The sequence below is a fragment of the Urocitellus parryii genome, chromosome 15 (assembly GCF_045843805.1).
Source record: "Urocitellus parryii isolate mUroPar1 chromosome 15, mUroPar1.hap1, whole genome shotgun sequence".
Taxonomy (NCBI): Eukaryota; Metazoa; Chordata; class Mammalia; order Rodentia; family Sciuridae; genus Urocitellus; species Urocitellus parryii.
Genome location: NC_135545.1, coordinates 32119176 through 32145972, shown reverse-complemented (window position 1 = coordinate 32145972; position 26797 = coordinate 32119176). Strand labels below are relative to the sequence as shown.

The window sequence follows — 26797 nt, the reverse complement described above, 5'->3', positions numbered from 1 at the left end:
GTTGTGGTCTCCTCACAGGTTTGCCCAGATGGGTTTGTACCCAGGAAAACTTTAGTTTGCTGTCTTTCTGAAGAATTTGGGGATAGAATAGAATTCCCCAGATCTCTTTCCCTTACAGAAAATGGTAAATTTGTTTTTTAAAACTAAGTTTTTCAAAATAATGTCTCTCCATGGTTGACAGCTATGTTGCATCCCAGAGTGTAAATAGTGAATTATCTCTCCTGTTGTTGGTCATTCTGATTTTTTTCACCTTTAATGAGGTGACCATCTCTGGATGTCCACTGCATAGGCAATCTCTGGAGTTACTCCTGGAGAAAGGTGTTTCCAAATGTAGATCTTGTTATTATTACTGAGGTATGAAAAGGCCAAGGTCATCAGCTGAGGAGATGACGGCTTTACAAAGAGTTTGCTGCTCCATGTTCCCAAGTCTAGGAACAAACACTTTGTGCACATGGGGAGGGGGTCACACGGGGAAGCACTGGGGTCAGACAGCAGGTGGGGGTCTGTGAATAAGAGGCTTTATTTTGGTTTTCGTGGGAGGGAAGAGGAGATGGGGGAAACAGGGCTAGGATTGTTAGTTTGAGTGATTTCAATGGGCTCTGGGGCTCTGGGGCTGTTCTATCTGGTACCGGGCCCAGGAGTGAGTTGGGCCCAGGGAAGCTGAGAGATGGGTTCGGATCCAATTCAGCAGCTCTAGGGCTGTGAGTGGCTTTAAATTTTCCCAGCTTGTTGTCAGGACTCCAGAAAAAAAACTTGGCCTTGCCTGAAGGCTCAGCTTGCTGGTGCCTGCTTTGGAAAGGTCACTGTGCAAAGTTTAGAGTCCTGCGAGAGAGAAAGCCTTATGTAAGAAATCGTTGGCTGAGTCTGTGGTCATCTGCACTCTGAGAGTTGGGTGGGGACTATTTAGATAAGTGGGTCAACTCTGGGTAGGAGTGGCCTTCCCAAAGACAGCCTGATGAAGGCTTCAGAAGAGAGAGTTCTCCTGCCATTTTGGATTAAGCAATTTGGCTGGGTGGGCGGGATCCAGGCAGGTCTCCCATCCCGGGACAGGAGCAGGGCATTGCAGCTGAACAACACAGAGTCTTCACTGGCCCTGGAGCTGCTGTCCTTCCAGAATGTGGCTCTATTCTGTGGTCTTGGCCTTTCTGTCTGCGAGCACTGCTTGGGGTGAGTCCTGGGGAAAGGCAAACATCAGCGGGCACATCCGGAAACCCTTCTCCTGGCCGAGTTGGGAGGAGACGTGAGTAGGGAAGAGGCATGCAGGTTCATTTCTGCGGTGCTGCTCACACTCTGGACTCGGCATTGCACGTGGAGTTGTCCAGTCCAGCCAGTATGGGGAGGACAGAGACACTGAGACCTCACCTGCAGCCACCAGGCTCAGGAGAGCACTGAGACAACCTCATACCTCACACAAAGGAGTTTAAAGCTTGGTTTAATTTCCCCCTTATTATAAGGCCAGTTCTGGCCAGATCATGGAGGGTGACTAGCACAACATTAAAAGCACCATCTCAAGAGCCAAGTGCAGGTCTGAAGACCAACTGAGCACTTCTGAGCTGGGCATCCTTGGGCCAGGTACTTAGCTGTGCCTGGGTTACCCCATCTCTGAGATGGGGATGAAAGAGTCCCCACCCCATCAGGCTGGAGAGGGGATAAAAGGAGTGGTTTTTTAAAAGCACTTAGAATGGTGCCCCATCTAAAGGGGTACAGAAAAGGGATTGATAAATAAAGGGGATAATTTTAAGTAGAGTGAATCAATGTGATATTTGATGCATGGTAAAATAAGACAAGGAGCCCTTGGTCATTGAAAAGACAGTTTGTTACACACAGGTCCTAGGAAGTTGACCACCCCACTGTAGTGGGAGAGGGACACAAGAGGACCCACTTAGGCCATTCAGGATGCAGAGGGAGAAGGGCTTTGGTTGTGGCTCCACCAGAAAGAAGGTGAGGCAGAGCAAGCAGGTGTAGGGCTGCCTGGTTGGGATTACTTTATGGGACTTTGGTTTATAGGAGCTGTCACTGTTGTCTGGTGCCTGGCTCTGGGTCATTAGGGCAGGTGACACTGGCCTGGAGTCTGAGAACCATATATAGGAGGTGGTGTGGACGTGGGTTCTGAATTGGTTGCACCTGCAGGAGGTGGTTCCTCCAGGATAGTGGAGGCCTCACAGGTCAACACTTCAGATACAGGAAATAAAAATGGTCATTACAGGGTTATAGGGAAGGATCTCAGCATATAACTGTGTGCCATTTTATGGACAGAAAAACTGAGACTCAGAATGAAATGTACTCTCCGAAGTTTACCTGGTGAGTCATGTACTGGTCTATCTCTGGGTCTTAATTCCAGAGGCAGTGGCCCGGACAGCAGTAGTCAAACAGCCCCCCATACCTGGGATTTCAGCTTCACTCTGGCTGGCCCTGGGTTACCCCATCGGAGGCCTGGAACCAAGTGTAAGGCAGATTAACAAAGGATCCAAAGTTCAGAAGAACCATTTGATTACTGCTGGTGGCCTCTAGTGATATCATCCTATTTCCATCTTTAGGAAGTTCATATAAGCCACTTGCAAATCCTGTTTGCCCATCTGTTCAGTGGGCATATGGACACTCACCTGCTGAAGCTTTTTTGAGAAATAATGTAAAGCAGCTGGAATGCACATCAGGTACACAGAAAGCGCCCAGTATGTGCACATTCCACATGACCTAAGAGGTGCCTGCTAATTATTGTCACCTTGTATGCCTCCCACCCCATCTGCCCATATTCCCACCCTAGGCAATCTGGCTTCTACCCACTTTATCTGGGTTGAAGGTCATCACTGAACTACTACAGGACACACCCAGAGATTTCCAATTTCTGCTCAGACTTCGCCCTCTTTCACCTCCTTGAAGCACTCGCCCAGCCCCTCCCCCTCTCCTCCCTGGGCTCCCAAGGCTCTGCCCTCCCCCACCCCCCACCCTGGAGGGTGCTCCCAATCTCAGCTGAAGCTGCCTCTGAGCTCCCTTCTCAGCTCCTGCTCTCCTCTCACCCCGGCCTCTCGGTGAGGCCACATGCACCCGTGGTGTGCACCCTCACCCTCAGGAGGACGATTCTCTGCCCCCTCACCAACTTCCTTCCGGTCTGGAGGTGCCCTGGGCCGGTGGCCTCTTGCCAGGAACATCTCCCTGACCTCCTCAGGGACCCTGCCTAACACAGAGCCAGGTTTACACGCCTGCTGTTTGGTCTTCTTCCCCTTCCACTGCCCCATAATCTGGTCAGCTCCCAGGTCCTCCTTCAATATTCAGATACATCCCCATATTTCTTTATAAAATTTTTTCTAATTCTAAAAAAGGGATCTATCTTCAGTGCAGAAATGTGAGCATGCACCAAGAAGAAAGAAAGCTGTACTGCCTGTATCTCAATGCATGAGCTTGCCTGGAGGAAGGCTTGGGGCATTGATAATAATTAACCACAGGCCAAAGGAAGCCAGCTTGAGGTTGCCCTTAATCACACGAAGCATGGACCTGGTTACGTATCCACGAGTTTCCAGTGGTTTGGGCTATTCCTCTTGATATTCATGATTTTAGTTTAGTTTAGTCTATGCCTGGTGACCTCAGGGTCTTATGACCATGTGGGACAAATAAGGCTGGACACCCAAGAAACTTTCAGGAAACAGGTTTATAGGCTGCAGGGTCCAGAGGGGCTATCACCTAAAATATTCTCCTCTGGAAGAAGAATCTGGAAATTCTTTGAACTTAATACCTAGTGGGAGGAGGGATTTGAAGGTTCACATGACAAGTGCTCTCTGTTTCATTTTTTTAGACTAGTCAGAGGTTTTACAAGTTTTTTTTTTCTTGCACACCTGGCATTTACAAAAAGAGGAAACTACCAACCAAGCTCAATGCCCTTTGCAGAAGTTTTTGCTCATGTACTGTGTGAAAAGCTTTCTGACAAGAAGAGGAACTTACATGTTACAAATAGGTGGTGGTGGGGGTTGCTTCATTATGGTAAGGGTCTTCTGGGTAGAGGTCTCTGGTCAGTTTCAATGATTTTTCAATCATAATTCAAAACATTGTAATTTGGAAACTATATTTCCATGTTCATCCTGGTGTTGTTTGTAATAACTAACCACAAGAGCAAAGCACAACCTCTACGTTCATAGTATGGAACTGGCGATTGGTGCCATGAGAAATGGGTATTATTTTGTAAACTGGTTTCTGAGACATTGTTATTCTTCTGCTAGAACATACCTAATTCTTTTCTGGACACATGCTTTGGGGGGAATGTTGACATATTGTCTGTATCCAAAGAGGAGCATCCTGGGGGATAGGAGGATAGTATCTAGGTCCTATGATGGGTGCTCCTAGAAACTGAGGTCATTGAGGACAGACAAGACAGGACTTCAGGGTGGCCATGGTGGGGTGTCTGAAATCTACCTGCCTCAGGAAGGAAGATCAGGTTAGTTCACTCTGGTCCCAAAGCAGGTGGAACCAGGTGAAGTGAGGAAGCCGCAGGGAAACGAGGAACACAGATCTCCTCCACAATAAAGGAGGGAGTGGAGCCGACAGGAACCTGACACCCAATCTCTCTCCCTCTGGGTTGCCCCCTGCTTAGAGATACCGGAGAATGTTTTAGCTCATTGTGTTGTTTAATCTAGAATGTTCCTGCTGTTAATATGTCAAGTACACAAAATCCCTTCACCTACCCAAGGCCCTCCCTGACATGCACCTGCTCATTGCAGAGTTATCTTCTACTCTTCAGGGCCTCCGTGGGGCGGCGGTCCTAGGCCACCCACCCTTTCTCAGCCAGGGTGTTGTTTGGCTGTCTCTGAACCTTATTCCAGCTTTATCCCCTCCTCCTATCTTCTCTCATTCTCTCCTCCCTTCTGCAAGTCCCAGCTCCATATGATGCCACCATCAGAAGGCCTGGCTCCCTCTTCTACCTCCTGCAGCCCCTCCCTGGTCCCCCACCAGGACGTGGCCTCTTTCTCCCCAGAATCAGGTCACATATGTCTGTGGCTCCTTCTCCCCCAAGGTCAGCCCTCCTGGGAACAGGGCCCCTCTTGTTGGTCCTCTTTATCAGCTCAGCACCAGGACCCTAGTGGGTACCTGCTTCCAGAAGGCTCCGTTTATCCCAAGGCCCTGCTCATTCCCAGAAGCTCTCCTGTTTTCATTGAATTCTGGCTGAGTGTGTTTATATCTCAATTCTAATCTGCCTCTTTTTCAGCCCTTTCATTAGGCTGGACATTCTCCTCATCTCTATTTCACATAAAAATACTCTGAGACCCTAAAATTTTAGGTCACTTATTCAATGTCACATGCCTAGAATGTGGCCAACCCCCCCTGGAACCCAGGTCTGGCCTTTACCCTCTAATGTCCTCATTGCTCCCTGTGTCCAGCAGGACACCCGTCCTCGCCCCCCGTGGTGGACACGGTGCATGGCAAAGTCCTGGGGCAGTATGTCAGCCTGGAAGGATCTGCACAGCCCGTGGCCGTCTTCCTGGGCGTCCCCTTTGCCAAGCCCCCTCTTGGGCCCCTGAGGTTTGCTCCACCGCAGCCGGCAGAGCTCTGGAGCTCTGTGAAGAACGCCACCTCCTACCCTCCTATGTAAGTGGTGGCCTGTCCCAGGGGGGTTGTCCCTCGGTGCTGCAGGAGGGGGTAGAGGCCGTCCTGGGCTTGGCTCTGCTTTCTTCTGGAATCTTCTAGAACACTTCAGAGCCCTGAGTCCTTCTGGCCTCTCAGGGGTGTCTAGAGCCCTTTGTTCAGCATCAGTTCTTGGGCACCTGTTGTGTATCAGGCATGTTGTGGGTTCCTAGAATCCATTAGTGAACAAAGCAAAGATCTCTGCCTTCCTGCGGCTTCCATCAGGGATGAGAGGCATCATGAACAACATGAAAGATGATCAATGGATTATGTGATCTATTAGAATGCGATTGGTGCCCTGAGGGAAAATTAGTTGAGCCGGTGATGGAGGTAAGGAGTAGGTATCTTATTTCTTCTGTGTGTGTGTGTGTTCACGTGCACCTTGGTGTGGTTCAGGAGTGTGATAGAGAAGTGAGGGGCGCCCTGGAAGGTTGACTTCACCTTATCTCAACTCCCAGGTGTGTCTAGATACCTAGTCCCGGGCACAGCAAAGGTGGTGCCCAGTCCCCTGGCGACCTGGGCACAGAAGCCCAAGTTTCCAGTCAGCCTCCTGGCCACCCCCAGAGCACTTCCCACACCGACGTATGTCATTTCATGATCCATCTCCCCGGCAAGGTACTTCTGATGTCCGGGATCCCACTTATGGCTGCGTTCTTTCCTTTCTTTAAGAAATGGCATTCACTGCTTTTACCTCCTGATAGGCAGAAAAGTTAGGAAATGCTGAGAAGCAAAGCTAAGAGAAGAACTAAAATCACATGCAGTTCTGCTGCCCAGGGGGAACTGCCATGAACACTGGAAGTCACATTTCCAGACTTTGACCTGCTGCCCTCTGCTCCCTTGGGAATGGATCATGCAGACAGAGTTTGGGCGAGCACCTTGCTCATTGATCCCGGTGTCATCTTTATTCCATTTCATATCCCAGTCTGAGACTTAATTGTCACATGAAATGAGTTATTAAAAAGAAATTGATGGCCATGCATGGCTCGGGAGGCTGAGGCAGGAGGGCTGCAAATTCAAAGCCAGCCTCAGCGAATTAGCAAGACCTTGTCTCAAAATAAAAATTTAAAAAAATACCGGGGATGTAACTCAGTGATTAAGTACCCTGGGTTCAATCCCTAGTACAATAAAAAAGTAATTTATGGACTTTCTCTCTTATTTGGGTTCATTAAGATAGTTTTTATATTCTCGGCATCATAAATGACTATGGTTAACAGGCTATAGCTGGATCGTTACACATATTCATGGTTCCTGGAGATGAATGATCTAAGAAAAATTCCCCAGAATGGAAATTTGGAAGTGAGCTTTGCTGGGTCCACTTCTGTTAGTGGACATCTGTGTCCTCCCACCACCTGATATTCTCAAGGATTTCTTCTGCATACCAGGGTCTTCTGGTCTTTTGAGATTGGGAAATATTGTTCATAATATACTTGGAAATCTGAGCACTCTCTAGCATGGATGTTCCTGGTTATGTGACCTTTGAAAAGTCTCTACCCTCTTTGTGCCTTGTTTTTTTTTGACCTGCAAAATGGAGATAGTCATAGAACTCATGCCCTGGGGAAAATCTCAGGCTTGAAGGAGTCAGTACTGGAGAATTTAAATCAGTGTCTGGCAACTGGGAGAACTCAGCAACTCTATATTGGGTTTTGGAGACCTCTGACCAGGGTAGCCAATGGGATAGCTAGCTGATAGATCTTAGGGCTGCAGGACCCTTAGGAAAGACTCCCCTCACTGAGACCAGCGAGATCAAAGCCCGGAGCAGGAAGGAATTCACCCAAGGTCACATCAGTGGCAGGGCCAGAATGCAGTTCTTCTGGGGTGGTCTCATGTTGATGACACCCCACCTGCTGCGGGCTGAGCATCTGTCACTGAGGGTCTGGTGGGAGGAAGTATCCCACAGACGAGACATACCTACCAGGTGTCAGGTATGCTGCAGCCCACGACACAAAGCCCCGCAGAGAACAGGGCCTGGAATTGTCATCTCTTGTCAGCGGATGGGCAGCCTCCCTTCTTTGGCCTAGGGCATCCCTCAATATCCAGGAAGGGAAGACATTCCAAGTCCTTGTCACTCTACAGTCCGGGGCCTCCCAGCAGGACCCTCAGAGAGCCTCCCCCCACGCTGGTGTCTCACGATGAAAGCTCCATTGAGAGCCTTGTCACACCCAGTGCCAGGTCTGGCCCCCGGTGACACTCTGAGCTTCCATCAGGTGGACCCTCAAAGCTCTCCCCTCCTTTCCCAGGTGCTCCCAAGACGTCGAGACGGGACAGGTCCTCTCAGAGCTCTTCACCAACAGGAAGGAGAACATTCCCCTGCAGTTCTCTGAAGACTGCCTTTACCTGAACATCTACACTCCCGCAGACCTGAGCAGGAGAAGCAGCCTGCCGGTGAGCGCGGGCCCCACTTGTCAAACCTTGAGCTCCAGCGTCAGGGAGCCAGCCGTGCAGAGGAAGGGGCAGAAGGCCGCTGGAGCAGGGGCACTAAGACCAGGATGGCTCGGGCCCAGGGTCCCTTTGCCACAGGAAATATGTGTTTCTCTTCTCTCAGTTTCCACTGGTGACCTCATGCATCTGGGGGAGATTGCTGTGCATCAGGAATGCACATCTTAATATTTTTCAAGTTCTTTCACCATAAAAGAGGGACAAAAAAGGTTACTCTTAGTTACTGAATTAAGGCTTTGATTCTCAGAGAAGCCAAGACATAATTTCAAATAAAGAAGAGCTGAAAAAAATTAGAGAAAATTCGCGCTGCCTTTATAGGGAGAGAAACCGAGATGGGGAAAGGGACAGGACGGGAGCTCAGGTCTTCTCATCTGTCACCCAACGTCCCTGAGCACAGACTAGGAAGTGGAGCACCTGGGTGGCTTTTCTTCAGCATGCCACCTGTGACCCCTTCCACGGTCCTCTGGAAGCCCCATGGCCTCTCCCTTTCCTGGCCTTTAGCCAAATATCTGGGATGTTCCTGGAGCCATCTCCCTGCCTGATGGCCCTGGGCGCAGGCTGAGGCCCACAGCATTTCCCCATCAAAGGGAAGGGCCCAGGTGGGGCGGGCTGCCAGGCCCAGGGAGAAGAGCACCTGAGGGGAAAAGAGGCCACACCTGGGGTGGCAGAGGGAGGCATGTCAGCACCCCACCAGGAACACCTGGAAGGCCACCCAGGGGTTGGGAAGGGGTGTGAGCTTGGGCTGCAGGGTGGTCCAGTCCCACCGCCCTGTGCTTTGTACGAATGATGACGTGAGGACAGAAGTTCCCTCCTTCATCTGCTCCTCCTGCTGTGGTGTGCTCAGTGACCCATCTGCCCAGCTGACCTCTGGGCTTACGGGGAGCAGGGGCACTGCGCCTTGCCCAGCAGCCCCTGCCCTCCAGGTCTTGCCATCTGGCGGCACACACGTCCTGGCCTCTCCAGCCTGTCTGTGCTGACCTGTCCTTGAGCTCACCTTCACTCAGGTGACCCCGATTCAATCCCTCCCTGGGGACGGCAGGATCAGAGGTGCAGGAGGAACAGGGCTCTGGGAGCCTGGAGGCAGGAGACCCCCAGCTGTGGACACAGGGTCTAGAACTCCAGGGTCTGGGTTTAGATCCTGGGTCTGCCTTGGCCTGGCTGAGAGTCTTGGGCAAGTTCTCCACCTCCCTCAGCCTCTGCTTCCTCTCGTGGGAAGAATCCTGTGTGAGTGTCTAATGATGGCTGTCGGTCTTCATCTCAGGCTGGCTGAGTGCGCAGAGCGAGCCTCCTGGAACACAGGTCAGAGCTGCAGGAGGACCTTCCTCCTGCCCTAAGGGCTGGCTCACTGTGCTGTCCAGTGGGCTGCAGGGAGTCAGGCAGCTCTGCACGTGGGCCCTGTTACCAGACAGCCTGGGTCCAATCTTACTTCTGCCACTGATTAAATTAATTGCAAGTCCTTGGGTTCGTGGATGTTCTGTTTTCCTGTGAAATGACTACATTGCTTTTAATGCTTTAAAGAGTTCTCAGTACATAGTTTCTGTTATGAGTTCCTGGTTTTTATTAGCAATATTATTACAAATTATTTTATCCACTCCCATTTCTTCCCTATATGTGAGCTTTCCCAAATAAGAGACGTGAATTTTGAATTGTGATATCCACTCTCACGCTCAATTGTCCTCCTAGTCCCTGGCACGCAGCGGGCTTCCAGATGATGTTAGTTGAATGATTGAAGACTTCCTGGAGGAGGGGGTCATGAGCTAGGCTTAGGAGGGCAGGTAGCCTCTGGACATTCAGAGCAGGCCAAGAGGCTGTTAGGTAGTGGCATCAACGGGCCACATGTGACTCCTGAGACGGTCGTTCCTGCCCAGGGAGTTAGCATTGAAGTACAAGAGCTGCCCCTGGCTTATGTCCAGCTGGTTGAATGTTCCAGGAGTGGGGACCGTAGGGATGTTGGAAAGAACACAGTGTCCTTGGCCTTTGCTGCTCCCGTGATGATGTTCTCGATTTAAGGGCCCTAGGAGGATGTGGCACATGGATCTGGGGAGAAAGGCAGGTGCCCTGAGTGGCGCCCAGCTGGGAGAATGGGGAAGGGATGCTGTCTTTTCAACCCTACTGAGCACTGGGGGGACTTCTGCTAATGGCCACCTTGACTCACAGCCAAGATATCCGCGATGAAACCAGACATCCTCCTCTATCCTGCTGTCTACAATTAGTGTGGCTGCATCTGTTTTCTCCAGGTGATGGTGTGGATCCACGGAGGGGGTCTGGTGGTGGGCGGGGCATCCACCTATGATGGACTGGCCCTCGCTGCCCACGAAAACGTGGTAGTGGTGACCATCCAGTACCGCCTGGGCATCTGGGGGTTCTTCAGGTAAGGCGCTGGACTCTCCTCTCTGCACATGAGCCCCTGCATTGGCCTGTTTCCAATGGATATAACCAAGTGCCCAAGGCGGGATAAATAGAAAGAAAAAGTCATAAATCAAATTATAAAGAAATCTATTTCGCTCAGTCCCAGATGGGGTGGCTCCATCAGTTGGGCCTCTGGCAAGTGTCCTTTAGCTGAAGTACAATCTTCTCTTTGCTTATGTCCAGCTGGTTGAATGGTCCAGGTGTGAGGTGATGTCAGTGCTGGGGCGAGCTCAACATCCTTGGCCTTTGCTAGAACTAACCAGCGTTCCATGAGCTCTACATTAATCCCTTAAGGGCTGAACCCCAATGACCTAATTGCCTTCTGCTAGACCTGACATCTTACAGGTTCTGTCCTCTCTTAATATCGCCACATCATGGACCAACACCACAGCACATGAGCCCTTGGGAGACAAACTACATTTAAACCACTCACCAAAGCAAAGACTCTTGAAGGGTAGCTTTGCTTGATACAGCAATCATGGTTGGTAGTTATTTTCTTTCAGGACTCAGAATACCTTATTCTAAGTTCTCCTGGCTTTTAGAGTCTGTTCTTTTTTGGCTTGCCTCTAAATGTAAACTGACATTTTTCTCTGGAAGCATGTAATATCCTTTGTTCTCTGTGTTTTTATTATAGTGTGTCACAGGGAGAGGTTCTTTATCTTGTTTATTTCTGGTTTTGAATGCTTCCTATATTTATATATCTATTCCTTTCCCAAAGTTTGGAAATTTTTCTGATAGTATTTCACTGAAAAGTTTATCCAGCTGGGTACGGTCACACACACATGTAATCCCAGTGTTTGGGAGGCTGAGGCAGGAGGATCGCAAGTTCAAAGCCAGCTTCAGCAATTTATTGAGGCCCTAAGCAACGTAATGAGATCCTGTCTCAAAATAAAACATAAAAATATATTTTTAAAAAATGCTGTGGATGTTGCTCAGCGGTTAAGCACCTCTAGGTTCAATCCCTGTTAACAACAACAACAAATTATCCATACCCTTACCTTGTATCTCAGAGCCCTCTTCCATCCCATGGATTCTTGTGTTGGTCTTTGAGTGTCGTCACACGTTTCTTGAATATTCTAAGCATAGTCTGTTTTTATGTGATTTATTGAGTCTTTCATTTCCAAGACTTCTGATTGTTTTTTTTTTCTCAGAATCTTTATCTTTTCACTGAAATGATCTTTCACCTCCTGTAATCTCTCAGTTAGTTCATTCCTTAGATCTTCTTTCAGTTTGTTGCTCATTTTAACTGTCAACGTTTTTGATTCTTTGTCCAGGGTTTCAGCCGCTTTGATATTTGTGGATTCAGTTGTTGGGGCATGATCGCCATTTGAAGGTGTTGTGTTCCCTTGTTTTCTGTACTTTTTATATTGAGATTTTCCTATCTGGTGCAAGGCGTTTCTCCCACTGTTGTGGGAGTACTCTTTAGTAGGCTTCTTTCATTTTACTATGTGTCCCAAGCCAGGAGAATATCTCCTTGTAAAAGACCCACTCAGTGTTCACAGTGTTTTGATGAATTGCTTACAGAATTTTGGGGGGGAACGAGAGTCACTTGTAACTGAAAATATACTTACTGGCTTTCAGAGTGTTCAGTATTCTAATGATGGATCTTCCAGCACCCATAAGACAACAGAGTGACAGATAATGCAGCAGAGTAACCCAGACCTTCAGAGATAGGAGGGGGAGTTTAGAGAGGGATTGCAAGAATGGCGGGCTCCAGAGGCAAAGGTCTCCTCCTGCCTCTTCTTTTACCCACTTTTATTCTTCCTCAAATCACTTTCATTGACTGACATTCTCTTCCCATCTCTTTGCCTGTGATCTGTGGAGTGATCTGAGTGCAGTCAGATTTTGCCTATTTTATTCCTAGATATGCTCTAGCTCTAGACCAGTGTTGGACACACAGTAGCTGCTGAGGAATCCTTTCTGGAAGAATGAACGCAGACCCCATGGAACAGTGCTGCAGGAATGAGTGGCAGGAGAGGTTCCTGTGTCAAGGATGCAGAGTCTGACTTTATTCCGGAAGGTTCAGTGAGGGCCCCCAGCCCATCGCTGGACCTGAGAACCCTACTGTGACATCTTTGTCTCCACCCCACTCTGTTCTCTTCCAGCACCGGGGATGAGCACTGCCTGGGGAACTGGGGTCACCTGGACCAGGTGGCTGCTCTGCGCTGGGTCCAGGACAACATTGCCAACTTTGGAGGGGACCCGGGCTCTGTGACCATCTTTGGAGAGTCAGCAGGAGGACAAAGTGTCTCTGTTCTTGTAAGTGCTCTTGGCACCTGCCCCACCCCCAGGCTTGAGGAGGCTGATGATGGAACCTCTTGGAGACCAGCCACTTCAGCCACAGGCACATTTACCTGGGAGACCGGGATCCAGGGATGACTCTGCTCACTGAGCAGTATTAGATGGTGAAGAGTCAAGGCATAAACTCTCCGTGGCCTCCAGGGCTCAACTTCATGTCCTGGGGTCATAGCTTCTCCAGTTGCCTGTAACAATGACTTTCTTCCTACTCCTATTATATTCCCTTTTTCCTACCTTATCATTTAACTTTAAAGTCACCCCGCTTTCTTGGTCAGGATGGGAGAGTACAAGTGACAATGAGAACAGGCAAGGACGTGATTTGGATAAGAGGTTATTGTTTGGCTCCAAGGCAGACCACTGCTTTGAGGGAACGTGATCATCAAGGACAAGCAGGGGCCTCCCTGAGGTGATCGTGCCTAGAGAGGGGGACGCTTTCCCTGGGACCACGGGACAAGTTGGGCTGGGGAGGTGGATGGAGAGCAGGGAGGGAAAGTGGAATGGGGGACAGATGGCACATGGGACATGAATCACAGACACATCCTGGGACATGAGATGTCTTACTGGGGTGAGGAACGGGGCTGGGAGATGCTGAGGGAAGTTCTAGAAGGTGCTGGGGACCCTAACAATCCCGACGATGACCTCAGAGTTGAGCAGAGGGTCAGCCTAATCACTGTATTCTTGAAGCATGTGTCGGTTTCGTAGTTGACTACTCAGAGGAAAATGCTCATACTTTTAAAGTAAAGAATAAAAGGAAGGGGCTGGGGCTGTAGCTCAGTGGTGGAGCACTCACCTCGCACGTGTGAGGCACTGGGTTCGATCGTCAGCACCACATAAAATAAGTAAAGATAGTGTGTCCAACTACAGCTAAAAAAATATTCTAAAAAAAGAATAAATGGAAAAATATACAAAAGTCCAAAGAAGAAGAAGTCTTTATAGTGCCCCAACCCAGAGGCAGTGACTGCGAATAGTGGACATGAACTTCTCTAGTCTTTTTTCCACAATTTTATCTATCTATTAACCATTCACTCCACGCCACCCCCTTCTCTGTCATCTATGTATGTGTTGGGTAAATTTTTACAAAAAAAAAAACCATCTTTCTGTTAGATGGTGGTATAACATTAGAGTTTTATTAAATGTTAAACCTCCTTACATAACATTATCTTTAATAATTGTCCAGTATTCCATGGTAAAAATGAAAAAATATCCATGGAATCTCATATCAGAACCTAAGTTGTTTCAAAGATTTACTATTACAAGCAACATGAACTTTTTTAGAAATTTTTGTGGCCCTCTGTTATCACATTTCTTAGAATAGATTCTGAGTAATGGATATTCCAAAACATAATTTGTGACTTCGATGGGGGAGACTGTGTAGCCGGGACAGGCCAGGACAGGGAAGGAGGTCTCCTGTCCACTGACCCCAAACTCTTCACGTGAATGGCCAGAGCAGAGGAGCAAGTTGAGAGGACCTGAAAGCAGGAGGGCTGACCCCTCCCCACGAGCATAGACTCTCCCCCTCCCCACGTCCCTGCAGGTGCTGTCTCCCCTGGCCAAGAACCTCTTCCACAGGGCCATCTCAGAGAGTGGAGTCGTCCTCACTGCTGCTTTGGTCAAGAAGAACGTCAAGCCCGTGGCTAAGGTAGGTCTTGCCCTGAACAACTCCCGCAGTATTTCCTCTGCTCTGAAGTCTTTGGGGCACTTTCTTCTTGTGGGACTCAGATGAGGTGCTCCAGGATCACTGGAGGAGGAGGGCTGGGCAGAAAGGTCTCCGTAGGGCTCCCACTTAACCCATGTTCCATGCTTTCTGAAGTGTGCGGTGCACATGATCATATCCAGTTCTCCTTCCCTCTGCACAGGTTCTAGTGTGGGGGAGACATGGTGCACCTCTCAGTACCTCACTGATTCTTCCTCTAAGAAGAGTGTAATCATTATCCTGATCACGTGGGGCAACCAAGGCACACGAGTGGCTTGCTGGAGGCCAAATAACGAGTGAGGGGAGGAGAAGGATTTGGAAGCTCTTAACCCTGACTCCAAAGAGCCTCTCTTGAATTCAACTTTGAGGACACCGTGCCCTGATTACTTATTACTTATTTATGATGCTGGGGAGGAACCCTGCACCATTTTAATGGAGACAAGCTAGTTCATGCCACAATTCCAGCTAGCAAGAGAGGCCACACACCCTGTGCAACCCAGAACCCGCACCTGGTGGTCTAGCGTGTCTTCTGCTGCCCCCCTACTGCCTTCAGAAGTTGGCCACGAGATATAACACTTCTTCCCATATTAATAGAGAGAAGGGACATTTCTCTTAAACTATGCTAATTGCCTGTGATCTGTGTAGCAAATTGCTATTGCTGCTGGGTGTAAAACCACCACGTCGGCAGTCATGGTTCACTGCATGCGCCAGAAGACCGAGGAGGAGCTCTTGGAGATGACAGTAAAAATGGTAGGTGCCTCATTTCAATAGCCCCATCCTATACGCTTGATCCCGGGTTTCATGGATTCGGCCCTCCTGAGTCAAACTGTCTATCCCATGTAACTGCCATCCTGAATGATTTGGGGGCTGGGATATTAAATGCAAAGTTTTCAGGAAAGTGTCACAATTTTATCTTGGTTGTTTTAGAAGATCTCTAAGTTATGATGTTAATAGCCACGTTCTCTAGATTTTTCTGAGACTGTGACTCAATTAAAATTTTAAGATAGGCATTTACGTACCTTCTCATTCATCTTCCATCTATTCATCCATCCAATTCATTCACATCCTTTTATCAGTCTAGCTGTCAATCCACCTCTAATTTTCATTCATCTATTTTCAATCTGTCCATCATTCGTGAGTCATTCACCCATCATATATCTATGCTTTGTCACCCAGTCCTCCAGAATCAATGATCCATTCATTACTATTAGTAATCATCTTTTTATTCACATACTCATGCAGTTTTATCCATAGTAACTAGTAATGGCCAACTCCACCCATCTGTCCATCCATCCATCCATCCACCCATCTATCCATCCATGTGTCTATCCATTCTAAGAATATGGAACGGTGGTGTCATGGCAGAAAATCAGACATAAATTGAACAAAGTATCTTCTCACGAAGGGCTCTCCAAGGAGAAACAGCCACATACCTGTATGGTGAGTTAATTGTGGTAGGGGAACAGAGAAGGGACACATTCATTATAGTCATCAGGGTGCTTTTCAGGGAGGGTGACATTAGATAGTTGATGGATGGTCATGGCAGTCTCTCATCATAGGGAAGTTTAGCCAGAAAAACAACAAAAGCAGCCTGCGTCCGGGACCTACGGGGAAGTGAGGAAAGTTTAATGTGGGCTCAGGTGACTGCTGCTCTCTCTCTAGACCTTGAACACCAGAAGCCATTGGGAGCCCAGGGGCAGGCCACCCGCACTGTGTTCTGCTTATGATTCTGTGGGTTGAGTCCAGTGTGGCCTTGGGGCTTGGGTCCTGGTCCATCATGATCAAATAAGGTGATCAAGGTGTTCCAAGAATAAAGACACCGCTGTCTTACAACACCCAGAAAGAGACAAATACCCAGTCATTCTCTGTGTGGCACAAGAGGACCCCGTTTATATGACCAAAGAACCTAAGATTCCAGGACTTCCCATTGAGATTTTCTGAGTTTTTATGGCAGTATTCCCACGATTATGGACTGTCCTTGGTGCATACACATGTGCACAGTCACTCACACACACACACACACACACACACACACACACACACACACACTTCGTGATGGAGGGAATTCTAGGGGTCCTTTCCTACGTAAACTCAGACCTGCGACCCGACGTGTACCCATCGGTCATTGTAACCTTGGTGAACATGTGGCAAAGCAAAGTGTGGGGGTGGAATGTGTTTTGGTGAGTTTGGGTGTTTTTCTAATGGGAGATGTGAAAATTCATTTCAAGGTTCTTTGAACAGTAAAAACACTGTATTGTCACAGAATCCCCAGGTAAGTGAAAAGTTCATGGGCAGATGGCGTAGGGCGTGGCTGGGGCCAGGGACCCTGAAGAGGTTATCGAATCAACCTGGGTCTACCCCTCAGCTTCCACTCTAGTGGCTTCTTCCTGAAGAGTTGTCCCCTGGGGAGAACAAAGACAACCACAGTCTAGACTTGCATGCTCTCTGCTCACAGGCCATCTGTTCCGATCATTTGCCAGAGGTGGGTGGCATTAGCTATGCAGTGATAGGCTTGGGGTCTGTTCTGTTGCACTGACACTGGCTTTCACCCATCCTTGCAATAGTAGCTGTATGCAGGGACATGGAACATTCTAGGTCACACATGGTTTCCTGTACCCATGAGGTAGAGCAGGGAAGGGGGGGAGAGAGGAGGAAGTGCTTTCTCTCCTTGTCCATCCCACCTCCTGCTCCATCTCCTGGGAGTTGCCATAGCCCATCACCCAGGCACCATGGTGCCCCTTTCCCCAGAGGAAATGTGGGGGTGGTTACCAGAGGGACTAAGTGGGAGAGGAGGCCACCACTGACAGCAGGGTCCGCCCCAGAGCTCCAGGGCCCTGACTCTGGGGCCCAGGTCTCTCCTGCCCAGGCCGCTGCCGGCCCCTCCCCCGTCCTACAACTCTACCCTCTGCCCCTGCCCAGTGGAGCCCTGTTCCTCTGGGTCCAGCCAAGGAGGCACCCGGTGGGAGAGCCTGATAGCTACGGGGCACCAGTCAAAGGATCCGTTTCTAAACCAAGAAGGCTTATCGCCCACATCCCTGTCTTGATCTTTATCTTCTTTTGAGTTTTGATGTATTTGGAGATCCTGGAGAGGTAAGGACTTTCGGGTTCTTGATTACAGGTTTTGAGTCTTAAGGTCTTTAAGCTCCAATTCACGATGAATGGAAGAATTCTCCTTTGTGGAGCCACAGTCCCTCCTTGTGTGTGTCTTGCTGAGGCCCAGAGAGGGGAGGTCACTTTCAGGGTGACACAGCCAGGTGGACCAGAGGCAGGACTGAAACCCACTCCCCTGACTCCCAGTCCAGTGCTCCCAGTCGGCTCGTCTGTGTCCCCTGGGCCAAGCTTTCCCCTTCCTGTTTACATCTCCTGCTTAAAACCTGTCCTTGCTTACAAGGCCGATTCCCTTGCCTCCACTGAGTCAGCTCCTTTACGCGTCCAGGTGGCCCACTATGTGCCCAGTGTTGTTCGGGAAGCACCTCCACCTCACAACCGTCTCTTGTCCTTGCCGGGAGGCATCCCTCCAAGCCCAGGGCTCTGGGACCTTCCTGGGACTAGCCCAGCTCCCCTCTGCCCTGGGCTCATACCATTGCCCCTGTCACAGCCTTCACTCTGAAGGCCACGGCCGAGGCCAGCGCCTGCTCGAGGTCCCTGCGAGTGTCTTCTCTCCCGTGAGCTGCTCCTCTTGCTGGCTTCCCAGGTCTTGGAACTGCAGGACCTTCCTGCCTTCTGGATTCTGCTCTGTGCTGTCAGCCTTTCGGAGCAGGACTTGGCCCTGGGTTTGATATTTTTCCCTCTCAAATATGGAATCCAGGCTCAGCTTAGGCCCCTCCAGGGATGAGCGCAGTATATCCTCAAGGCTAGTGATTTCTCTATATGAGCGCAAGCTTAAACCAGGTGACAGCTGGACACATAGATAGACAGACGGACAGATGCAGTAGACCCTTGCTAATCATAGATTCTGTATTAATGAGTCCATTTACTAGCTAACATGTGTTTGTCACCCTTAAATCAATGCTTGTGACACACTCATGGTCACGTGCCCCAGATGCACAAGTCGGAGTCTCATGAAGCCCACATTCTCCTCTGAGGTCCCATGAACAAATGCTCTTCTTGCTCCATCTCTTATGCTACCAAAGGTCCTTTGTGCGGTGGCTTGGATGCCACCTTTTCACTTTCTTGCCCTCTGCTGATGGTTTCCCTGTCAAAAGCTCTTCTCGAATACAGTCAGGAAGTGCTGTCTGGTATTCCTAAGTACAAAGATGTGCCTTCTCCTTGTGGAGGACATAAGTCTCCGTGAGCTTCTTTCTGGCTTGAGTTATGCTGGTCTTGGCTGTGAGTTCAGAGGAAGAGGGGGGGTCTGCCTCTGTGTGGCAGAGTCCCCTCTGCAAAACTGTGGAAAGATGGAAAAATAGCTGAACGTGTGTCTTTGTAAGATGATGAAGTTCTGAAATCCCTAGTGCACTGTTGTGCGGCCGAAGCCAAAGACATTTCCAGTGTTGTTACCCAGGGTTGGGGCAATAATGGGTCCTCCCCGGCTGGCACTTCATGATGAATAAACAGCACACATAACAAGTTCTTTATAAGAAATGCTTGTTACGTAACCTGCCTTTAGACAGGACCTCACACAGAAAACAAGAATTACGAAAACATTCCATTAGAGGCTCAGAGGGCCTAACTCTGCAATTCCCCCATAGGCAGGGCTCAGTTTTCACTCATTCAGCATTTGCTGCAGCTTCACAGGTAAATAAATATGCATGCATATACAGAGTGTATGCTACAAATTCAAATATATAATGCACATGATACACAGTTTCGTTTAGTTGAAGATCAGCCGCCATCATCGTATCTCCGCTACCTCCCCAAACTTCGTTCCTAGAATTAGACCTCCTTGTTAGGACCCTGAGATTCTGGGAGCACTGTCCAAGCCACAGGGGCCTGTGTGCTGGCCAAGCCCTCCAACAGGCAGAGAGGGAGCCCTGGGTGTCCCCCGGGGCGGGTGATGACACCGTGTGCCACTGTCTTCCCTAGGACCAACCTTCCCTGCTCACTGTGGTTGACGGAGTGTTGCTGCCCAAGACACCCGAAGAGATTTTGGCTGAAAAGAATTTCAACACTGTCCCCTACATGGTGGGAATCAACAAGCAAGAGTTTGGCTGGATCATTCCGATGGTGAGGGCGTGCAGGCCTCTGAGACACAGGCACCCACACACAGGCTCACCCGCTTCCCTCCCTCTGAGCTCCCATTTCTCCATCTCCAGCTCCTCTGGGTCCCACTGGGACCAGCTGACATTTTCTTGGGAACCTTCTCCAGGATGACCAAGCTCTCTCCTGAGTAGAGTGACCCTGGGAACCCCTTTCCCCAAACACCCATTCATTATTTTTCTATAAAGAATCCTGAAATGTCCCGGCAGGGAGGGCCTACCTGGAGAATAATTGTGAAAGTGGGAAAACCGAGCGTTTCCCGAGGGAGGAAGGAGCTGGAAAGTTCAGAGGAATTAGGTCCGACACACAGTGGCTTCCACCTTGGGCCCCACAGATCCCCACACGAGTTCTCAGGCACTTCATTGGAGAGATTCAGAAAAGTTGCTCCTGTCTTGTAAAAGGGAAGAAGAAAAAAATAAATAAAGGAAAAAGGAAAGAAGATATTTTTTTCTCTCAAAGCTGACCACTAGTTAAAGCAACAAGAAGTTTTCTTCAGTAATACAACAGCAACAGGGAAAAGATCAAGCATGACCTGAACTCCGATCACCCACAGCAAAAGCTGGAGAGGTCTCAAGGATGGGGTGTGCCCCGGGAGGCATGGTGGTGTGAGGGGTGAATCCATGAGGTTAGACCACGGGACTTCTTGGTCCATGAGCAGCTGTGGGAGAAGCGGACTTCATGGGAGGAAGCAGGGGTGTTCGTTGAAGGAAGGCCTCCACAGAACTTAGACTTGTATCATAGGCAGACATCACGGGGGTCCTGGGGTCATGACCCCAAACCTCTGGAAGCCTTGCTGGAGTTGGGTCCAGGAGTGCAGAGGTTGGGTGGGGTTATTTTTCATGCTGAGAGGTCTGCAGTGCTCACGTCAGAAGGATTTCAGAGGTTCTTCCAAATGGACAAACCATCACGGTGGAGTTTGGCTTCCTTGGATATAAGTATGTGGGGGATGTACCCTCGCTCCCTGAGCCGTTCACTTCACCCCTACCCTGGCCTCAATTTCCCCCCCTCCTAGATGGCCACGGTGTCTCTGGGCATGACAAATATAGATATTTAAGGCTTCCTCTTTCTATTCCCTGAGTTTCTGTATACAACTCCTTTTGTCTCATTGATTTTTTTTTTCAAACTCATGAACGGCCCATGAACATAGGGACCCCAAAAGGACCTTCTATCTGCCCTTGTGTCTCGGCCGGCTCATTTGGTTCTTCCTGCTGGTTGCTGGTGGTTTTCGGGTGTGCGATCCTGCTCTCTCTCTAACAGGTATTGTGGGGCTACCCGCTCTCTGAAGGCCAGCTGGACCAGCAGACGGCCACGTCGCTCCTGTGGAAGTCCTACCCACTTGTCGTAAGAGCCTCGGGAATTAGCTGAGAAACAAAGAAGGGCTGAGGCTCCCCCAAGTCACCCACCAACTCGATAGCAGGAAAAACCCCTGAGACCCCGGTTCCAGCCCCATTTCCCCCCCTTTCCCTCCCCGCCACCCCAGGCGGGATTTGCACACGGGGCCCAGGAGCGTCACAGCCAGGGAGCCTCTGCGTGGCTCTCAGGTGGGCGTCTCTTTCTTCATGACTTCAGAACCTCTCTGAGGAACTGACTCCAGTGGCCACTGAGAAGTATTTAGGAGGGACAGACGACCCTGTCAGAAAGAAAGAGCTGTTCCTGGACTTGATGGGAGATGTGCTTTTTGGTGTCCCATCTGTGATGGTGGCCCGTGACCACAGAGGTGAGTCCCAGAGGCTGCATCTGGGAGAGGACCTCACACCCCCCTGCTGAGGTGTCCGACGGGCCCTTCTCTCAGCACAGACAGATGTGGAAACCGCCAAGGGCCAGGGCTCCATGTCTGATTCCATGTAGCCTGGGGAGGGGCCCTGTCCTATCTGTCTCTGCCAGTAGCTGACTAAGAAAAGCGTCCAAACGCAGGTATTTAATTGGTATGGAGATGAGGACGTGACACAGGAAGAAACGGGAGCCCATCTTTATGCGCTGCCCAGCACACGTCCCCTGTGGATGGCTGGGGAACTCTGGGCAGCAAACAGCAGCCACACCCCAGGGCTGCCCCTCAGAGCGGCGGGAGCTGGTTACTTCTCCAGCCTTTTGTGCCTGGTTGAAGGCTGTTCCCTGGGATGGTTTATTCTGCAGCATTTTGACCTGCTACAAACGTGGGCAAAGTAGATTTTAGTGACCAGACAAAAGCTTGAGCAAAGAGCTCTAGAGGGTGGAGGAGGCTGTCCAGGTGGCCTGCCCAGACCCAGGGGACATGAGTGAGGCACAGACAGCCTCTGCTCCACGGCCCCTTCCCTGGGTCCTGGGACCAGAAGGCAAGTATTGGGAGATGGGTCTGGGGAAGTTTTCCAAGGTCAAAGCTTGCTCTAAAGTTGTTAACTAGTGCAGGTGGGTAAGGGTAGGATTCAGTATAGGAGCAGGAGGGGACAAGGACAGGGCAGCAGGAGGCACACGGACCAGGCAGGGGCCAGTTTCCGAGTCCATGCAGGTTTGTCTTTCTTGCTGTGTGCGGGTGTGGGCCAGCTGGGGACTGACTGAGGTCTTTACAGGACTTTCCAGCAAGGACCCAAGGCGGGGTGGTTGGAGGGCTTTCTTACGCTCACAGACAGGTGAACTCACCTGGGCGGGAGGTGTTTCGTATTCCAGGTACCTTTAGAAAGCCTCTCAGGCTTTGTTACCAGTCCTCATTAATCTAGCCTCAAGCTGGGAAATCATTATTTGGCCCAGACCTCTCTCCATAACGTGCTAAAAGAGTTTTAAAATTCAGGGCTCTCTAAGCATGTCGAAAACCAGCTGAGCTATTCTCCTGTTTTAGCTATTGTTGTTGTAGTTACCTGCTAATAACTACAGGTAAGGAGAAAAGGCACAGTGAGTAGAGAAAAATAAGGTATTCTGAGAGCTACAACACTCACTCAACTTACAACGGTTACATGAACAAACTGTATTTACGTACCTTTATGGGGTAGGGAGTGATACAAAGTTACTTTGGCTGCTTGCTGCTTAAACTAAGTTCTCTGGTTCACAAGAGTTCCTTCCTCTCTGAGTGGGTTCTGAGCTCCTGTCTAAACGGGTTGGATGGCAGAGGCAAGGTTAAACCCTCGGACCGTGAGTTCTGCCTGACTGGGAAGCAGATGTTAATGAGGGATTCGAGTCACAGAAGGACTCAGTCACACTCTCCCAAGGGGCACTTCTCAATGAGCCAAGGAGCAGTCTGCACAGGCTGAGAGGGACGATTCAGTGTATTCTCCTTGTTCTCCTGTGGTGATGCCATATATTGTCAAATGCTTTGTGGGTAAATGTCTGATGGTGGGAAGCGATGATTATCATACATCCCAAAGTAGCATAGGATATTATGCCAATTTATAGACCCAAAAATCATATTTGCTAAAATATTGAAGAAGCTTTCTCTGAGTGCTGTTTTGTTTTGGTTTTTTTCTTCCTTATTCTGCATTTTTCAACTTTCCTACTCTACCCAAGGGGAAGTTTCTCCACCAGCCTGATTTGGTGTCTGACCCTTCCCCTTCTAGAGTCTCCCTATGTGAACATTGTGACTGATGAAAAATGGTGAGGTCTCTGGTATGGGGGTCCCTGAGTTAGTCCTGAAAGGGCAGGGCTTGGTGGGTTGGATGAGCTATCGACAGAAAAGGTGGCCTCTTCTATGGGCTTGGACAGTAGGGTTTGGTGCATAGAGAGCCTGGCAGGAAGCGTGGAAAGAGAGGTGAGGACAGGCACGCTCACCTCCTGTGCCCCTTCTGTGGTGGGCATCACTGTATCACCCTAACGACCTCACAGTCCCCTGACCAAGCAGGAAGCAGGACATGCAAGGTATGAATCCAAGAGATCTGTGTTTTCTTGAATCACGAGAGGCAGATGGCTCCCTCTGTGGACATACTTGTCTTTAAACCTCCTCATTTGCAGACAAGCAGCTTGGATTTGCTGCTACCTTCTCTGAATGGGTGAGAACCTCAGAAATGCTCAAAATCAGAGGAATAGGAGGCAGGTTGTAGAGATTGTTGAAGGGAAGGAGCTCTAGTGTGATCTCAATGAAACATGACTCAGTATTTATTTGATTCATTTAATTCCTTCATTCTGTGCTTCAATAAATATCTGGCTCAAATCCCAATTCCACTTTAAGCAGCTCTGCAGCCCTAAGCTAGTCCCTGGGCTCTCCAGGAGCTCTGTTCCTGTCCCGGCTGACACCCAGGGGTTTCCTGCACAGCCAGAGACCTTGAGACCATCCAGCTGCGTGTCTGGTGAGGTGACCTGTGCGCACATCCGTGTCTTCTCAGATGCCGGAGCCCCCACCTACATGTATGAGTTTGAGTACAGCCCGAGCTGCTTATCCGACGTGAGACCCAGCATGGTGACAGGAGACCACGGGGATGAGCTCTTCTCGGTATTTGGAGCCCCATTTTTAAAAGGTAACGGCCTTTGCTGGCTGTTCGTTAGGGGGCCTGGGTTCCAGTCTTGCTTTCCTGGCCTTGAGCAAGTGTCCCCTGTTCTCTGTGAACTTCCTGACTCACTGTGACAGGGCTAAGCAGCGCTGGGCGGGCCTCTGCTCTCACCTGCAAGAAGGGGGATGTGTACTCCTGATGGTCCTCCAGGCACAGAGTCTCAGAGTCCTGACCTGAGAGCTGGAGGGTCACCTGCAGAGCCCTGCGTAGGGGCCACTGCTTGCCACTGAGGGATCTTCTACTAACAACAGAACACAACAATGAGGGGAAAGTTAGATTAGGTGCTAACCTTGACCTGAATGTCATGTGTATCTGTCTATATAATTATAATCCATATATTTTATCTGGAATTTTTAATGATACTTCAAGAAAAGCATTCACAGTAGCTTTGATATCTTAACTCAGCAGTTGCAGATGACTTATATGACTCACCTCACGGCTGTTTGTGACATGCCCGACGACTCCCACTTGGGTGACACCTGAGGATCCTGGCTTGTCTGATATTTTTCAGACTCTGAAAATGTGGATGCATGTAGGAGATTAAGAGTCAGCAGTCCCACCTAGTAGAGGGAACCCTGTGTGTGGCCTTAGGACCCTGAGTGGGGAGGGCCAGGGCAGATGGCTTATGGATGGACAGCATGCCCAGTGCCATCCTAGACCAGCCGTTCTCAAGCTGAAAGTGCACACCAAGGGACAGGGTCTTCGTAATAGGCAGACCTAGACCAGTAGGTGTGGAGTCAGGCCAAGAGTCTGCTGTCCACAAGCTCCCAGCTGCTGGTGCTGCTGCTGGCCCACAGCCCACTTTGAGCAGCAAAGTGTTTTTTCCTTCTGCCCCAACAGGGGGCGCCTCAGAAGAGGAGACCAAGCTCAGCAGGATGGTGATGAGATTCTGGGCCAACTTTGCTCGCCATGGGTGAGGCTGGTGGCAAAGAGGGAGCAGGGTGGGTGGGTCGGTGGCACATGGTGGGGCCTACCCCTTGTGAAGGGGTCAAAGTGTGAGTGACAAACCCCCTACCTGTGACTATAGTCCTCTGAGAACATTCAGGATACCCCAGGACAGGGAGGGCTGGGCCTTGTGGAAGAGAGAAACCAGGGAATCCTGGCAGTCTCAAGACACGTGGGGCTCACGAGTGGATCTGGGGAGTTTCTGTTTGATTCTGTTCCCAGGAACCCCAATGGAGCCGGGCTGCCCCTCTGGCCAGAGTACGACCAGGAGGAAGGGTACCTGCAGATTGGCGCCACCACCCAGGCAGCCACGCGGCTGAAAGACAAGGAAGTGGCTTTCTGGACAGAGCTCAGGGCCAGGGAGGCCCCAAGGCAACGTCCCCAGAGAGAACATGGGGAGCTGTGACGGGAGGCTGAGCCAGCCCTGGGACTCTGGAACAGAGGACAGGGGTGCGCAGGCCACAGAGGAGTCCTAACGTGGAGGCTGGGGACTGTGGGGTGGGGTGGCAGGGCCTGGGTGGGCAAGGTTTGTACTTGTGGCCTCAACTTGGAGAATAAATGATTTTCTGGAGACTACATCAGCGTCTGCGTCTTGGGCTGGAGGTGAGTCCATCCTCCCAGGGAGAGAAGGATGAAGAGAGGTGGTTCCAGGAAGCTGCCCCTGCAGAGAGATCTGATGAACGAAAGCCTGAAATCTGCCCGAGGAGAGGTGCCCCCTGACCGCGGCTCACATGCTGGTGGAAGGTGTCGTCATGGGTGTGCGGAGAGCATTCAGTACAGTGCTGCAAGCCACGTGTGGGCCAGGATGCAAGGATAAACTCACTGGGAACCACAGCCCCAGGGGCAGCTCACACCCATGTAAACTCTGATCCCTGGATGTCTCTTGGGTGCTCACGGGAGATATTGGAGGCAGGTGGAAAGGCTGGATAAAGCCTGTCTCCATGGGCTGCAGGGACAGAGCCCTACTTAGACCCTTTCCCACAAAGGAACAAAATCCTATAGCCACTGGGAAAAAGCAGTAAACCTGATCTCCCTCAGGGTCCCGGTGAGCACCTACTGAGACCAAGGAAAAGATCCTTAGCGACTTTTTGTGCTGGAGAGGGGCAGCATCATGGAGATCGTATCTCCAAGACTGAGGAACACAGGGTCCCCCTTAGACCGAGGCTAGAACAAGACGCAAGAGCCACAGGGCACTGGGCCAGCAGGCATAAGGTCCCAAGCCCCAGATATCTATTACTAAGGTCAGACAGAAGTGCAGAGAGAGGGCAGGTGGCCAGGGCCAGCAAACAGCACAGCCATCCCATAAAAGATGGGACCTAACAATTTAAGACCTGACATTGCAAGGTATTTAAAACCTCATGGAACTATTATATTATTTGAAGATATAGATTATAACATTATTGTTGAAAGATGGTTACTGTCTACAAACACTGAACATTTCTGAAGAGATCTGTGTAATAATCCAATCCTGGAGATTAAATGGGATCATAAAACCTTTTCAACCTCAAAACAAGCCAACAGGAAAAAAGGAACAGGCGAACCAGTTTCCATCTAAGATGCCTGAGTTCATTCCAACCATTTCATAATTCTATTAAATAAAAATGATTCAAACTCATCAATGAAAAGAGATTCTCAGGTGGGATTTAAAAAACAAGGGGCTGGGGTGGTGGCTCAGTGGTAGAGCCTGTGCCTAGCATGTGTGAGACACCGGGTTCGATCCTCAGCACCACATAAAATAAATAAAACAAAGGTATTG

General features: G+C 49.9%; 1 protein-coding gene across 2 annotated transcripts; it reads left to right on the top strand.

The window, feature by feature from the left end:
- The first annotated feature begins 1020 nt into the window (after positions 1-1020).
- LOC113185244 (liver carboxylesterase 1) lies at positions 1021-25533 on the top strand. 2 transcript variants are annotated; one of them, XM_077793006.1, is made up of 13 exons: positions 1021-1167; positions 5370-5574; positions 7848-7992; positions 10284-10417; positions 12561-12714; positions 14288-14392; positions 15092-15196; positions 19472-19612; positions 20903-20986; positions 21215-21362; positions 23932-24063; positions 24937-25009; positions 25264-25533. In XM_077793006.1, exons 1-13 carry the CDS (start codon positions 1116-1118, stop codon positions 25445-25447), a joined length of 1662 nt encoding a protein of 553 aa, XP_077649132.1. In that variant the 5' UTR covers positions 1021-1115; the 3' UTR covers positions 25448-25533. The 2 variants fall into 2 exon arrangements, with proteins under 2 accessions (XP_077649132.1, XP_077649131.1); XM_077793005.1 differs by having other exon boundaries at positions 5367-5574.
- The last annotated feature ends 1264 nt before the right edge of the window (positions 25534-26797 follow it).

What these genes read in the sequence shown, in the direction of transcription:
- LOC113185244 (XM_077793005.1), top strand. Translation starts at nt 1,116, where the DNA reads ATGTGGCTCTATTCTGTGGTCTTGGCCTTTCTGTCTGCGAGCACTGCT. An exon ending in GTCTGCGAGCACTGCTTGGG is followed by an intron (nt 1,168 to 5,366) that starts GTGAGTCCTGGG and finishes CCCTGTGTCCAG; the next exon opens with CAGGACACCCGTCCTCGCCC. An exon ending in GCCAACTTTGCTCGCCATGG is followed by an intron (nt 25,010 to 25,263) that starts GTGAGGCTGGTG and finishes TTCTGTTCCCAG; the next exon opens with GAACCCCAATGGAGCCGGGC.